Genomic DNA, 16,861 nt, shown 5'->3' on the forward strand with positions numbered 1-16,861 from the left:
ATTTAAAAAAAAAAAGTAAGCTTTGCCTAATTCTTCTGATGATGATCGATTCAACAATGTCTAATTAACTGTACTCAAATAATTAGGTGACATTAATCGTCCCACTGAACTGTCATTGAATTAAAAACAGTTGAGTCCAATTCTCTAATTGACCCGACGTTGACCGGTGGTGGACTTTTTGAGGGGAAGGAAGGCAAGTGGGCTACGCAACTGGCAATGAGTGGACCGCTCCACTCCACCCCCGGGCGGACATTACTTAGTTTTCCCGCCAAAGCCGCCGGCGTGGAGCCCACGCGCCTCCTTTTCGCGCCAAAACGCCGCCCCCCCCCCCCCCAACCCAACATTTTCCCGCCCCCGCGCAGCAGGAGGTCGGGACACGTGTGCTCGCCATCCGGACACGTGTCCATCACCTGTTGGGCCCTCGAATCATCACCGGTGGCCCGTAATTGCGTGGAAAGTACACAGCAGGTGCGATTGAATTGACGAATTTACCCCTCAGCGAGTCTCGATGCGAACCCCGAGAGACGGGGCGGGGCGGGGCGGGGCAGCACCGGGGGTTGGGGGGGGATGGGCCCCAGTGGACAGAGGGGTGACGTGTAGGATGGGGCCCGCGGCCGCTGAAATGCAGCAGACCAGCTCATCGGCCGGTACCGTTCACAGCGACAGAAGAAAGTGTTGTGTTGGGAGAAGAGATTTTTGGGATTTTGTCCCGGCCAGTCGTTTTTCATGCGGTTTCAGTTTTCACATTTGAATGAATCTTACTTCGCCAATGAATTTCATATTTTCGACGGTTCTCGTTTCGTTAAAATGGGGATGAGAATCGAAGTGGCAGTTGTTAAGTATGTACGACATCCGTAAACTCGGGGACGGATTTAGAAATCTAGTTCAAATGCTAAAAGGTTTTTTCAAATGGGAAGAAGTGTAGGTCTCGTGGCAGGTTTCTTTTTTCTTTTTTTAGTTATAATAAAAATTACCAAACAAAAGATAATTATTTTTCGGGTAACAAAAGGTTAAAGTGTTGCTCAATAAAGTCGCTTCAAATTGAGGCATTGTTTACTTAGTAGACTGGCCCAGACCGAAGTTGGGCCTCTTTTTTCCGATTAACGAGACGAAAGACTGGGACTGTCTGTTAAATTTTATTTCGCATATTATTATTATTGAAACGAATAAAAATGGAAATAAACAACAAAATTTAGAATTAATTACTCACCAAATATTGGGTGATAGTTACTCTGTCAGGCATCTAGACGAGTAACATCCGATGAAAATTCAGCTAAGTAGTAGTTTGGCCCGCAATCGTTCGCGAATTTGAGGTTTTTAATAGTATACTAAGGCTAGCATTGTTCAGAATCTAACGGTTCTGGAAGACACTAGAGAGAAAAGAAATGGTTCGGGACAGCGGCTTATGTTAACGCTCGATCCCGTGCTGAAATTTTCATATGGAGAATAACTTTAGCTCAATAATTATTCGGGACTTTGCGAAGGGCTCTAAGCATAACAGAAATGCAAGAAGCAGATGGCATCTATCACTCGCTCACTCACTCAAAGGTGGTTTTTGCTTTGCTCTCATGGAAAGGGATGAACATGACGATCTTCTCGAGCTCATCTCCTATCCATAACCAAAAACCAAACCCAATTATGTAATGCACTAACAAAATGGCAGCGCCGGGCTAATTCATTGTTCCTCAACCTCTCATTCCCATCTTCCATGTCATTTCAAAGTTCTTCCCGACGAGCAATTTCAGGCCAGTGATCTCCACCATCGTGGCCTTCATATCCCCGACACCATCCGATGCCTCCACAACCTTATGGTCCGACAAGTTCACCTCCGCGTTCGAGGTTTCGATCTGATAATCGCCGTTGATCTCAAGGGCCGATGTGCTGCTTCCGCCGAGTCCCAGCACTGAAACCTTCCCTATGATCCATCCGTTCTTCAGCGCAAAGTCGCCCTCCTGGACCTTCGACCACACCTTCACTTTCCCTGAGCTGAGGGTCGCATAGAAGTCAATGTACGAGGAGGACCCGCTCCCCAGCTTCATCTCGGGAAGCTCATCATTGTCGAGGAACAGCGACCCTTTGGCTTGGGCATCGCTGGCGCCTGCAGGGAACGTCACCACGAGGTTGAAAGGCGTTGTTCGGGCTTCCTTGGAAATCATCCCGCCCTGTTGCATCGGCAGTATGGTGTTCTCATAGACATGAACATTGACGACGTGTAAGGGGGCATCGAGGGTCACGTATTTCCCCGATTTCGAAACGATGGTCTGTGTCATGTCGAACAGACTGTACCAAGTGCCTGGTGGGAAGAGTGCTGTGACCTGGGACTTACCCTGCTCGAGAACAGGGGACACCATGACACTGCTGCCGAGCAAGAACTGAGTGCTCAAACCATAGCTCTCGCTATAAGTCGGGAACGAGAAGAAAACCGGCCTCGCTATGGGAGCCCCGGTAGTATGAGCCTCATAGTTCAGAGTGTACAGGTAAGGCAAGAGCCGGTACCTCATGCCCAGAGCATTTCGGGCAGACTCAGCAACTGATTCCCACTGGTAGAGCTCCTGTCTCGGGGAATAGTAATTCGCATGGTCCCTTGAGAAGGGATAGAATGCTCCGACTTCAATCCAACGGTTGCAGAGCTCCTCTGTTGGCTGAGGATAGAACCCACATATATCTGCCCCAACCATTGGAACTCCAAATATACCAAAATTCAACATCGTCGATATTGAGTACCTCAAATTTTCCCATGTCCCCTGATTATCTCCAGTCCAATGAGCCGCATACTTTCCTGAACCAACATAGGTCGAGCGGGACAAGATGAATGGCCTCTTCCCCTCGAGCCCTTGAAGCGCCTTATGAGTTGCAAGGGTTTGTGAAAAACCATAGAGACTGTGAGCATCATACTCCAACACACCATTGTAATGGACGGCACTAGTGGCTATGGTCTTGAACCCAACCGGGACTTGCATCCCCGATGCATTTATCTTGTAGGGTGGGTCATCCCACCTCGTGTTGGTAATATTCTTGCAGTCCAAGCAACAGATCCACCCCGGTCCTGTCCCAGTAGGGCACTGCTTGTTCTTCGGAACTGTGCACTTCCCTGAACAGAAATTGGAAACTTCATTCATATCAATCCATAAGCCATCCACGGGGACAAGCTCATGGAATCTACGGATCTCGTCGCCCCACCAGTCCACAGTCTTCGGGTTGAGGAAGTCCGGAAAGTTAACAGCTCCAGGCCAGACCTGGGCCACATATGGCTCCCCATCATACTTGATAAACACGTCATTGGCGATTCCTCGCTGGTACACGCCGTAGGTGGAGTTGATGCCAATCCCCGGGTCAATAATGACAACGTACTTCATGCCCCGGGCATGGATCTTTTCGAGGAAGGCTAAGAGCTTCGGACGGGGGTAGTTGAGAGGGTTGAGGGTGAAGTCCTTCTTGCCATCCATGTGGTCATCGTCGTTCCATATAACATCGAGCGGGATCTGAGCCTTCTGGTAGTTTTCAACAACGTCTTCAATCACAGACAGGTTGTGGTAACCCCATCGGCACTGGTGGAATCCTGCGCGTATCACACAGACAGCAAAAGGAAATTACAAACCTGATGGTTGAGCAAAATAACGTCACATATCGAAACAAGTTGCCTGAAATTTTCTCAGGAGAGATTAGAGAGACAAAAGGCCCAATTGAACTATGGAATTGTTTCTTGACCAAGCCTCGTTTGCTTAAGCAGGAATCAACTATGTAGGTGCAGCCCTCAAACTATAGGGGGCAATTCGAAATTAACCATTTATCAATCATCGCTTGCAAATAATGCATACTACCCAATGAAGCACACTGCCCCACTTTCATAAATTATTGACAAAGATGCATGCACAGCATCTAGTACGAGCATATTGGCATCATGGGCAGGCATCTAGGAGGTCCACTGGTACCGACTGACCCTCCCTAGTGACAAGGACCAGAGGGCTAGTGTTCAATCTCCACATGTTGTAGGTCAGAGGATTGACAAATAAAACATCGTCATTTTTATCTTTCATTGCTAATTTGAAGTAATCATTGTGCTTTTGGGGGCCCACTTGTTGCTCCCATGCACAAAATTTGTCCGTGGAAACTGGAAAATGGTCAAGATTTTTGGCTATTTAAAAGCTGGAAAAGTAAAACAAGCAGCACGAAAGAAATATCAAGAAACAAAGAAGATTAGATATCTTTGAACATGGGCACAGCCTTATCTCCATTCTCCATATCATGTGGACCAGAAATTGATTTTCTTCAATAATTTATGAGAAAGATTGTGCATTTTGCCTAAATCTCCTCTAACAGGGACTTTTACAAATGAAAACAAACGATGAGAGCTTCATATTAAGCGACAGAAGTTTCCTAAATAAATTCAGCAAGAAAACAAGCGAGGGACCAAACCCAACAACCTATAATAATAATAAAAAGGGTACCAAATATCTGTCCTGGAAACAAACACCATCGGATCCCATACGTGTCATTAATCAACTATCAGCATTTTTAATAGTTTTTTTCCCACTCTTGGAAGGTGGTCCTAAATTTCTTGACTCCTTTTATTATCATCACTTCTTCTTCTTCTCTCTCTTTAAGAAAAAACATCTTTTGATTAAAGTCTAAATCAACCCTTAAAAAGATGGTGCATCCATTCTCTTTAGGAAGTAACACGTCACATTTTATGAACTGGTGGATTCCAATTGTTCTCTCAAGGATCTTATCACCACCTCCATGTGACCATTAAAGAGACAGGAATGCGAAATCTTGAGTTTTAACCCGTCATACACCCAAAATGAGAAATAGCAGTGAACCATAGCATAGTGAAAGTATAAGTAAATATATTCAATCACTCGAAGCCCTACAAGAAGAAAAGGGTCATTGTATTTAACGTTTTACTTCTGATGCGGGCATTTGTATTAATTAGTATGACCTTTAAAATGGGGACACATGCCGTAACATTCGATCCATAAGTTTTACTTTTATGTGCGTAAATTTCGCAGGAAAAACGCAAAAGATTTTCTTTCTTTTGAGGTCACAATCATGACCACTAAAATAATGATTGATGTGTGGGGTTTTCTTGATAAAAAGCTATTGTGATGGAAAAATTATATGTTTACCCAATCAATCCCTATCACTTTCCCTCCATTTTCTAAACAAAATATGAGAAAACAAAAGCAAAAGGATTGTCCTTCGAGATGCTCTCTAAACACATGTAATCCCAAGGGGGGATTCATGTGCTTCCCCTTGTTAAAAGTTTGTGCACTTTTCACATTAAATACCACCGAACGTCTATCATTTCCAAAGTTCCACCCGGGAAAACAAATATCTTCACACTTGGAACCAAAACCTTCTTAAGATTAAAAAACAAGAAGATAACGACCGCTTGACATAGTATTAGATAGTATAGGCCGACTTTTTTTTTTTTTAATTCTCTTTATACCCTTATCCTGAAACTTGTCTATCAAACTTTTTGCTGGGTTCTGCAACCAATTGCTCTTTAGGGGCATGGGGAAGGGAAGGGAACTGACTCATAAATGAGCCTCTCACATCTCTCAATGCCACCATAAATACGAGTAAAGAGGCCAACCAAAGCAGAGGGCGGAAATGGGGAACAAAGGGGAAGAAGAACTATCAAAAAAGCAGGCAAGAAGCTTACCAAAGGCCCAGTAAGGCATGGGAGCAGGTCTCCCAATGAACTGTGTGTATTGATCGACCACTCCTAGTGGACTTGGCCCCGAGAAGAAGTAGAAGTCCATAACTCCCCCTATCACCTGCCAAAAACCAAAAAACGAAGGATGTTACTGCCCTTCATTAATCCTACAGTTTGATTTGTATAGTGTCGACCACGGGTAAGAATAACTACGAGATTATGATTTTCTCGTTGAAGCCGAATAGCTTGTAATAATTTGATGGTTTCAATCCATTAAACTAGAACCCCGCAGGCCACAGAATTGATTGCAGCACATTATCATAAAGGGCCGATATATACAACGTGATTGTCTTAATCTTGCTGTACTTCGTCCGGCAGTAAAAGTTCTCACGAACGGTCTATTTATGTACTTTTATATATCGTCCACTGCAAGTCAGCATATTAATTGGTTTTAGGTTACATGTTACATCTAAAGATGATCGACCATAGTTCATATATGACCGAGCAGCCCCATAATTCAATCGCCATTAGGAACCAACAACCCAGTACGGGAGTCCACAGGACCCGCATTCGGGCAATTTACGTAAATTTGAAACCCAACACGTTTAAGAGGCCCCATTTTCCTATTTGCATTTGCGTAAACTCGCCATAGGTATTAATCTATTTTAATTCTTAATTGCCATGGCTAGCTAGTGAACATTTTTCTAATAAATATACTGTATTATTTTAATCAGTATCATGTTGAATTAATGATATTGTCTGAATTAGACAATGTCTAGATCAAATTTGAGGTTTTTACCTTGTACGTTAGGGAAGTGCCCCTGTAGAAGACATCCATCCCGTTGCTGTTTAGCAGCAGGACGGCGTGAGCGTACGCCTCCCCCCCGACGTTCCGGAGGTCCATGTACACGGGGTGGGAACCGTACAGATCGGTGTTCAGGTTAATGGCGGAGACGTCAGTCGTGTACAGCGTGTAGGGATCCCCGGGGAACAGCTTGATCCCGTGCGGCTGCGTGTTCTCCCCGAGCCCGAACAGCGCCGCGTCCTTCGGCAGCGCCGTCGACACCTCCAGGTACTGGTCCTTGAACACGAGGCTGCTGTACGGGTCGGACCCGCCAGAGCTCGTGTTGAACAGCGTCTGGCCGTTCGACTTCCGCCGGACGGCGAAGCTGAACGGGTCGGCCGTGAAGCTGACGATGAGCTCGGAGCCGGCGTACTCCGAAACCGTAGTCGGGTTCAAGTCCTTCCTGGACCTCCATAGCGCGGCCTTCTTCAGCGGCGGCGGGGGCTGCTCCCTCGGGAGGAGGTTGTACGGAACCTCCCACCTCGGCTTCTCGGCGTCGGTGATGTGAACTCTCAGGCGGCTCTCCGTCTCATGCCTGAATAACCCATTAACGGAAATTAAATTTTTTTTAATATCAAATCAGAGATTTATTAGAATAATCCAGCTTTCCAAATGGGGTAAATTAAATTAAATGGTTAAATTAATTACTTGACGTAGAGCTGCAACAGAGGAATGTCGGGGCCGTAGACGGGGGTCTTCTGGTTGACCTGGAGGAGGCCCAGAAGGCCTCCGTCCGCCGTCTCCTCGACGGAGACCAGACGGTATCCGCTGCCGATCTTGGCAGGGGCGGCGGAGCTTACGCCGGCGAGACAGAGGACCAGGACTAGGAATGAAGAGAGGCGCAGAGAAGAAAAGGAAGAAGATAATAATGGCGGAGGAGACGACATTTTTGCTCTGTTCCTCTCACTGTGCTCTGAGCTCAGTGGCTCAGCGAGCGAGACAACAGCTAGCGGTCTGAACGAAAGGGGGGGGGGGGGGGGGGGGGCAAGATTTTTGGAGCTGTTGCTGAGATTAGCGACTTCCTGGGTTTAGTATTTAAAGACCCGACAGAGGGTCCAAACGGTCATCGCACGAGCAAAGGACCACTCGCGACACGACCCCCGCCATAATTAGTGGTTTGCATCTCCTGATCAGATCAATTTAGCTTATAATTCATTCGGTATATCTCTTTATCATATACCGTATTAGTCTTATATAATAAATATAGTAAAATAATACGAGCCATGCTTTAATAGTAGATGTTGTGGGCTGTTCTTTTTGCCCATCGTCCTTTAAGCGTACACAATCTACATTTATCTTTTTACATAAATGTTTTTTATGAACTTACCCAATCATTGACCTTACCATGTTCTTTGTCTTGCCAAATTGACCTCGTCATTTTTTCTTTTCTTTTTTTGCTCGAACCTTATCGCTTTCAAGACCCAACAAACGATTATCTTCAAATAAAATGATTTCATGTTTGCAATCAGTTTATACAAACAGTTATTTTAGAATTTGACTATTTTTTCTTTTTACGTTCCGATAATTTAACGCAATGTTTTTCATTGAATGTTAGATTTTTGATACCATAATACTTGCACGCAAGATGTGGAGTATTGTGTTACACCAAATAATTTTGCAATCGCAAGGGACATGGGAAGAATATTGATGCATCCTTGCCATGTGATGTTCCGAGTCTCCGGTCCAAAGGGGGGACCCCCCACCCGTACATTTCTTCATCCCCTTCCTTCCGTCACTTTCCTTTTTCTTTTCTTTTTATTATAAAAAGGGCAATTTTTCCATGGAAAATAAATTTTTTTGGTGGGTACTACTGCTAGGAATGTGAACCCGTGGCTGCCCGAGTGGAACTTTCTCATCTTGATCTTTGTATAGTATCATCCAAATGGGAATGAAGTAACGGTACATGGCATGACAAAGATATTTTTGGTGGTAACCAATTTTACCTTGGAACTTAGTATCTCTACCCACTAGACAAAATTAACCAAATTTCACTATGGTTGATTTGTCTCATATTATTTAATAGTCGAAACCGAACATTTTGTATATCGATCTAGTTTGGAAAGATATCCCAACAAAAGGGACATGAGGGGCCCTATTGGATATTTTCAGTCTTGATGGAGGAGTGATGCCATCTTCTCGTGGCACTACGGTTTCCTTGCGATTGTGGTAGGAAATTTCAAGCATTGGTTAAATTACTTGAGCGAAAGAGAAATCCTCGATATGTCAAATTGGGCCAAATCCACGTCTAGTGGCCTTTGCCATGTCATGTGTCTTATGAGATTTGCATTGATTTAAAGTCATATATCGGATTTTCGAAGAAGATTAATGTTGCACTTAACAGTTATGATGGTGGAAAACTTGAAACTACTCCTAACCAATCGCGCCAAGGCTGTATAGGATGAGGGCAACGTCTCGGAAGTCGGCATTCTTCTCTTAGATATTTGCTCGTTTAGGCGTTTAGAAGATCGATCGAGAGTGAGAAGGGAAAACAAAATGAAAGGAATATATATATATATATATATATATGAAAATAGAACCTCGGGCAAGCCATACCCAGAGGGGGGAAAATAAAACCTCAACAAGGATTACAAGAAAACTTAGACATAAGCATTTTTAATTTTATCTGATGCTGCCGTATATTAGCACCCCCCCTCCCAAATTTCTACTTATATGTACAATACATAGGGAAATGATACATTCGACGCACTATCTTTACTTTAATTTCTTAGTCTAATTTTATCGTTTTTGATTGTCATCCATTATCTTTCCTGCAGCATTTTCCTTTTATTCAACCAGCTGCTTTAACCGTGCGGTGCGTTAAATCATTATTCGATTATATATTTTATATAAAAATTATTAAATAATAATCTATTATTAAGCAAAGATATTGGATGAAACGAACTTAAAAGGAGAAGATGGACTTGAAAAAAAGAGTAAAGATAACATGTCAGATGTATATATTCCCTAATATATAATGCAATCATTCTTGATCATGGGGGATTGACTAGAATATAAAATGGTGATGATATGCTTAAAGAGATGTAATGAACATCGAAGAGGGTGCAAATAATTATTTATTGAGCAAGGAAAGAAAAATAAATTTCGAAAGGCATGGTCGTGTCACTTATAGGGCGGTCCGCAACTATGTATGTCCCGTGACCACCGTAGGATGTTGCCCCCCTATTGCAAGCGGCGGTCCACAAATTTTATATTATACCTTTTTGTGGCCTTTTCCTGCAGAATATGCTCAATTGGGATCACCGACAGACATGAAATCGTGAAATCGACTGGGTCGTGCTAATAAGGATTTGATTGAGAAGTTACACGTATTTCTATAAGAATCATTATTAGATTATTGTAGTTTGTTTCTTACTTAGAGCATATTATTGCCAGCATATATTTTAATGAAAACATATTCTAAAAATTGTTTTTTTTTTATAAATGTTCTAAAAATTGCTACTTGAATTAATTTATATTTAAGAGATTAATATTCGAAATTTTCAATTAAGTATTCTATTAAGAAGTAAGTTTTTCTTTATTAAAGTAATGATTATTATATTATGAACAAGCACGGAATGAAAAATTAATTACATATAATAAATCCCACATATTTACAGACTTTAAATACTTAAATTTTTATGAAATATGAAGTAATATCTAAAGCCGTATCACTAAAAATGTGATTAACCAATGCGATTTTATTAAATATTATATTTTCTAGGATATAAGGACAATATCTCTTACATGCTTGCTTCGAAGTTCTATACGATCACTCTCCAGAAAAACAAGTTTTTTTACATATGATTGTCACAGCAGCTTGTCAACATTGTATGTAGAACCCTTTTTTAGGGTTATTAAATTATTATCATTATTGCAACCAAAAAAAAAAACTATTACCTTCTATAATTTCAAGAAAAATCTTCATTTGATAACGGCTATAATTTTTTTTTTAAGTTAAATTTTATTTTATATATATGTGTGTGTGTAAACAATTAAAATCTATGAAATTTTCAAAGATTATATTAAAATATAAATATAAAAAAATTACTACTCTGTTAACTAAAATATCTCCTCTACTATCTCCTTTGTTATTTATATATTTTTAAAATAAGCAAACCTTATAAGGATTAAAAAATCGGAGCAGTTTTTCCAAATAAGAATCACTGAATTTGACATTTGCACGAGCCAAAGGCCTATTATATATGTATCCATCTTTTAAGTTTTACCCGTTGGAAGATAGTCGACATTTGTGGAGGCACTCATTAGATTTTTATTTTCCATTTATATTATAGTCTAATATATGCATCTTTTAATTAAAGAAGAAATCATATATTAATTAATAAGTATGTTGTTTGCTAATTGTAAATATGTATAATATAAGTTTATTGTGATGGAAAATGAATTGGATATTACATATATCTTTTTCTATGTTGTTATTAAGATTATTTTTTCGATTGCAACTCATAACAAGAAGTTATTTTCGACTTCATTGATAATTTTAGAGTAGTTTGTGATATTCCCTTGTATGGTTCCTTTCATTTCTTAATCTGTTACAATCTAATTGATACTTTTCCATATTATATCACGACATATGATTATGGAAGAATGTTCGTTTAGTTTTCAAGTAAAATAATACAACTCAACTCTATTCTTTACAAAATTCAGTAATATAATTATTAATGTTTTGTCCTTTCTATTATTTAATAATAAATTATCACTTATATTTTTTTCTAACAATCTTTATAATCAATTCTTTAATAATAAATTGTTCATATACTTTTGCATATATATATATATATATTAATGTTTTAATAATAATTTTTTTATCTACTTTCATATCTATACATATATATCCTTACACATAAATATATTTGTCAAACCCGCGGTCAATATATTTATCTTCGCTTCATTTTGTCCTGATTAATTAAGTCGCGGTTCCCTCTCTGCAATTTGGGACAGATGGAGCAAATCAGAGGGCAACCTCTGATTGAAGAACTCGGGAGGCAAATGAGAATAAAGAAACGAACAAGCCAAAATTTCTTCACATGACATGAAGGGTTAGTTTCTGATCAAGTGACGGGTGATTGGACCCTACACCCTTCAAAAATCAAATAAAAACACATTAAAAAAAATAAAAAAAGGAAGAAGAAAATTATATCTCTTCAAGTATATACTGATCCTTAAAGTTTCAGAACTCAGGAATTATTATTCCTCGGAACTTACTATTTTCTAAGAATATATATCTGATGGCAAAGTTCCCAAGTACAGATCCTTATGTTCAGAACCAGGGAATTATCCTATCCGCTATACAGAAATTCGCATACATTATTTTTCCGATTACAGTAGAGAGGCACAAAATATTATTACTAATTTTGCTTCTTTTTGTCAAAATGGAAGCATTCCGGTCTGTAAACATCGGCAGTGTTATGTTCTGGTGAATTCGAATTCTAGATAACCAACCTGTTACGGCTTACCTGAGTATGGAGTGTAACATATTTTCAGCTTTTATATGCCATATATTCAACAGCCTGTACGAAACTGCCCGGGGAAAAGACACTTTCGAACTCTTGTTTTTCCCCCCGGCTCAAAGATCGGGGGCACTGTGACACTGCGCCTGATCAAAAACTGCAAGCTCAAGCGCTATGTAAAGGTCTGAAAATGAGAAGAAAACCCGTCCTTGCCATCCCGGCTTGACTGCTATATATGAGCTTCATAGGTGCATGAGCGTGTAAAGGAACCACCCATAAAAGGCGGCACCTATTGCCAATGGATAGAGCTGTATACTGTGTCCAGGAGATCGATGTGAGCTCAAATGGTTCCCTTAAGAAAGGATTGAAGGAGCCGACTCGGTCCATTCAAATGGTTGCACCCTCATATACCTGCACGGACTTTATATCAATATCCCATATATACCAAAATCCATACCCGGAAAATAATGGTATACCTCAAGTTATCTTAATTCTCTATGATTTCTCTAGTCCAATGGATTGTATCCTTCCAAAAATGGCCGAGCTCGAGCACGGTACAATTGCAACTGTATATTTTGTTTCTTTGCCTCGAGCCCTTCAAGGTTCGCATAGGTCACAACTGCTTCCGAGAAACCATATACTGTAAGCACCATTCTCTAAAGCCAACACAGTGGACGACACTACTAATAACTATAGTTACGATTCATTCATGTCCATTCACTAGCGCCTAGCGGTCTAAACCCCAAAGACATAAGGTTGCAACACGGGCAGGTCTCGTCACTCCAGCCTTTAGAAACATCCTTCACAGTTCCCAACTTCCGTTACACGCCATATATAGGTGAAGTTAATGCATGCGCATCGCAGTCTGTAATCACGACGTACTTAATTGGGACCGAATTCAGTCGATAAGCTTTAGTTGCTTCAGCCTTTCAGCAAAAGTCTATGGCCAAGACCAGGACCATTCCCCACTATGTACGTGGGCCATTCTCTATGTTCTTGTGAACGAAGAACTTAGTTGAATCTATCTGTCCACTCAGTGGTCCATGTCAAAAAGATTGAAGGATATGATATAGTTCAAGACGATATATTGTGATATTCCAAGACAAAAGATAAGCACAATCATGGAGAGTCGCGGTGGAGCAAACCCGACTGCCTCTTCCCAGACAAGGTCATCGAAGGCATCGTGGATCAAGTGTGTGAGCTGGTCTTTTTTTTTTCGGTGATAGTGGAGGGCGAAAGCCCTTACAAGAAAGAAACTATGCTACACAAAAACGGGGTAAGGAAGCCTCTAGAAGATCGCCCTCAAGGAGAGCGTGAAGACCAATTGGGGGAGCAACTAAGAAATGTAAACCCAATGAGAAGGAAACCGCTCATTGAGCCATCTAATCAGTGCACGTATTGCCCTCGCGATACGTATGACTGGCTTCTACATGCTAGTCACGGTGGAGAATATCGCTAATGCTGCTCACTAGCGGTTCGAGACATTGATTGTGGGTTGCACCATCTGATAGCAGTCGTTGAACCACTTGGGAGTCGAGTTCTAAGACCACGTGCCGGTAGCCACGGTCCCAAGCCAGCTGTAGGCCCACCAAAGCACCCCAGAGTTCAGCTGTCGTCGAGGTTGCGACCGTGCCGGCTCAGCCCAGTTATGCAGACTGTGGGCTAGAAAAAAAAATCGTCTGACAAAAAAATAAATTGAAAAACGCGTAGAAAATACGTAAACCAAATCTAAGAGATCGACGAAACAACTCCTAATAAAGGAGTTTAGCCTGCTCGACACATTGGGCGATGGTTCAACTTCTACTAAATAATTATTCAGCAAAAAAAAAAAACTTCTATTTAGTATTGCAATGCTAAAGAGAAACCCTTGGGGGCGAAATATACCCCTTAACGAGAGCCGTGTTGAATGCGAGGCAGTTTAAGAGTACGTTCGAGGGGCTTGCACATTTTAAATTACAACCCAAACTACCTGAACAGAGCAGTACTTCATCGCATCGTAAGAATCACATACTGAGGGATGAAGAGAAAAGAAAGGAAAAACTAACGGTGCGTTTGGTTTCAGAGTTAAAGTGATTTTGATTTTAATTTTGATTATGGAAAAAGACAAATGTTGTGTAGTGTATTGAGTTAAAGTTAAAATTAAAATTTTTGACTTGAGAAATGTGTATTTTTATTGTGTAGTGTGTTAAGTTAAAATTAAAGTTAAAATTTTTGTAATTTTAATCCTGAAAACAAACGGTTCATAACATTTGCAAGCACGGACTCGCTCAGTCTTCAGTTCACGTACAGGCCCAACATCAATTGATTGTGGGCCGTCAGAAGAGTATAAACCTTCATCCCATAATATGTTGTCCCAAAGGAATTATATATAATATATATATATGTATGTATGTATGATTGGTTCTCATTAGAAAGCATTTACTTTCATCCACAAAAAATTTTAATTACGAATTTTCAATATTATATATATATGTATGATTGGTTCTCATAATATATATATGGACCTAACGGGCAGGAAAAAGAAATAAAGGTCAACTTTGTCTAGTGATTTCTTTAGAAGTGTTGTTCGCTATCGATATTATTTTCATGTCGAAGATAAGATAAATAATATGCATGGGTCGAATGCCAAATTGATATTATTTTATCGGAATATGGTGGAACTTGCTAAGCAACCTGAGAATAACATTTAAATTTCAAACCGTTTAGTTTAGATTGAACATTTACCGTATTTTCAAAGTAAACATCTTTTACATAGATTCTCCAATAAAGTAGATTAATGCATGCTATATTGCCAGAGAAGGTAACACTCCTAACGGTTTGTCTCAAGGAAATCTTTACTAATTCTATCTTGGCACAAGACATTAAGAAGTATCAATTAAATTACGTATAAATAAATGGATAAATGGGTATTAATCACTCAAATAATTATTACAAATGATTATTCATTACAATAATCTGATTGATTTTTTTTATCACGTCATTGAAAAGTAAGCTCATTTAAAAATTTTCAATTTGTCTCAATTTTGGTTTCCAGCTATCTATCTATATGTATAGTAAAACTTAGTTGAAATATAATAAATGCACAATCCGATAAAATTAGTCAAAGTACAAAAATTAATAATACAAAATAAACCTTTTGTCACATATGAATTACGTAATAAAAAATATGATTGTAAATCTAATCGAAAAGATACAGCAATTAAATTTATCAACAAATTTGATTGCTATTGAGATTTCAAGATTGTTAAAACACATTTTCAATTTCATAATTTTAATCAATATAAATAAATATTGTCAAATTGTAAAGGTAATTAGTGTTTTGTAAATGAAATAACAAAAAGAAAGCACCTTATAAGTAGTCAAAATAAGAAAAAACAATAATAACTGTATAGTTTCATTGTAAGTGAATTAGGTAAAAATAAAATGAAAATTCAAATAAATTGAGGAGCTAGTAGACTTATTGAGATATTGATTGATCCAACTCAAATTTTAAAATAGTGAGAACAAATACTCTCATTTTTAACATTTCATTTATGCAATTGAAAGATATATAAAACAAGGTATTAATAAAAAAAAGTACTAACTTTTTACATTTTAACAATTCTAGCACGGACTTTTTTCCTTAATTTAAAAATGCACAAACTTCGATTTGATACAATTCTATGATGACATCAAATTTTCCATTAATTTAGACGGAGTTGAGACCATAGCGAGCGTCGACGACCCCAATCAGGGGAGGGGGCCTGCGACCCCAATTTGGGGGTGGTGGCCGGAATTGAGACCCCCACCTCTCGGAATCGGAGAGAACCCTAGGGATTCTCCTAATTTCGACTGGTGAGCCACGACCACCCTTCTGATTGGGATCACCGACGCTATTTGTAGTCTCAATTTCGTTCAAATTAACGAAAAATTTGACAAAATACTAGAATTGTAATCAAATCGAAAGTTTGTGCTTTTAGATTAAGAAAAAAAGTCTATGCTAAAATTGTTAAAATGTGAAAATTTTGTACTTTTTTTTGTTATTAACCTTATAAAAATTTTAATTTTAAATAAATATATATTTATGATTTTATAGTTCATATAACACAATTCGATGAATCAAACTAAAAAAAGCACATCTCATGACTAAAGAAAAAAATATATTAATAATCCTCTTAATTCTATCATTTTAGGCAAGAAGGAAATGAATTGACGAAAATGTACTTTTTAAAGTTTTTTTCTCAACAGAATTTTTAGGAAACAAAAAATTACCTGGCCAAATTTATTTAATCATTCCATATTTTACTACTGACATTTCAAAAATGTCAAAATTAATTAGTTTCTTTTACAATTATAAAATACTAAGTACATTATATAATATACGATACCCGGGTATTAAACTAGCATACTTGTCGAAAGAGAGCAGTATTTATAGTCAAATTTAAACTGAGCTTATTGCTAGCAATAAATGCTTCAATTTGCGTCCATGGATTGGTTCATCCTCCACCAGTTATATTTTTTAAGTTTCATTACATCCGTTAAAGAAAATCTAATTGATACTTGTATGTGGTATAATATAATTTCCTAGTAATTGAAAAATATTTTAGAGGAAAACTTTTCAAACTCCAACAAAATTAGAAGGAAAATAAATTATATATAATCGAGAAAAATGACACTTGAAATATACTTGCTATATTGCAATTTCTTGCTAAACCAGTATAGAAGATTGCAGATTCGGTTGTTGATCGCCGGTTTCGATGGAAACCGAGTCTTCGAATTGAGAAAATTTTCAAAGATCCCAACTCATCATATAGTGAGAGAAAAACATTTATAAATTGCAATAAATAAGAAAATGCGGGTTGAACACTTGAATAATTCTTATAATTATTTTTAATTGAAGGTTTTATTAAT

The 16,861-nt window shown here is 39.0% G+C and overlaps 1 protein-coding gene across 1 annotated transcript; it reads right to left on the reverse strand.

Moving 5' to 3' along the window:
* Window positions 1–1,377: 1,377 nt before the first annotated feature.
* Window positions 1,378–7,489, reverse strand: LOC116210733 (alpha-xylosidase 1). Its single transcript, XM_031544758.1, has 4 exons — window positions 7,152–7,489; window positions 6,459–7,038; window positions 5,666–5,780; window positions 1,378–3,559 (listed from the first exon to the last, which is right to left on the reverse strand). The coding sequence occupies exons 1-4, from the start codon at window positions 7,388–7,390 to the stop codon at window positions 1,686–1,688; spliced, it is 2,808 nt and encodes a 935-aa protein (XP_031400618.1). The 5' UTR covers window positions 7,391–7,489; the 3' UTR covers window positions 1,378–1,685.
* Window positions 7,490–16,861: the final 9,372 nt, after the last annotated feature.

This window comes from Punica granatum, chromosome 6 (assembly GCF_007655135.1).
Source record: "Punica granatum isolate Tunisia-2019 chromosome 6, ASM765513v2, whole genome shotgun sequence".
Lineage (NCBI taxonomy): Eukaryota > Viridiplantae > Streptophyta > Magnoliopsida > Myrtales > Lythraceae > Punica > Punica granatum.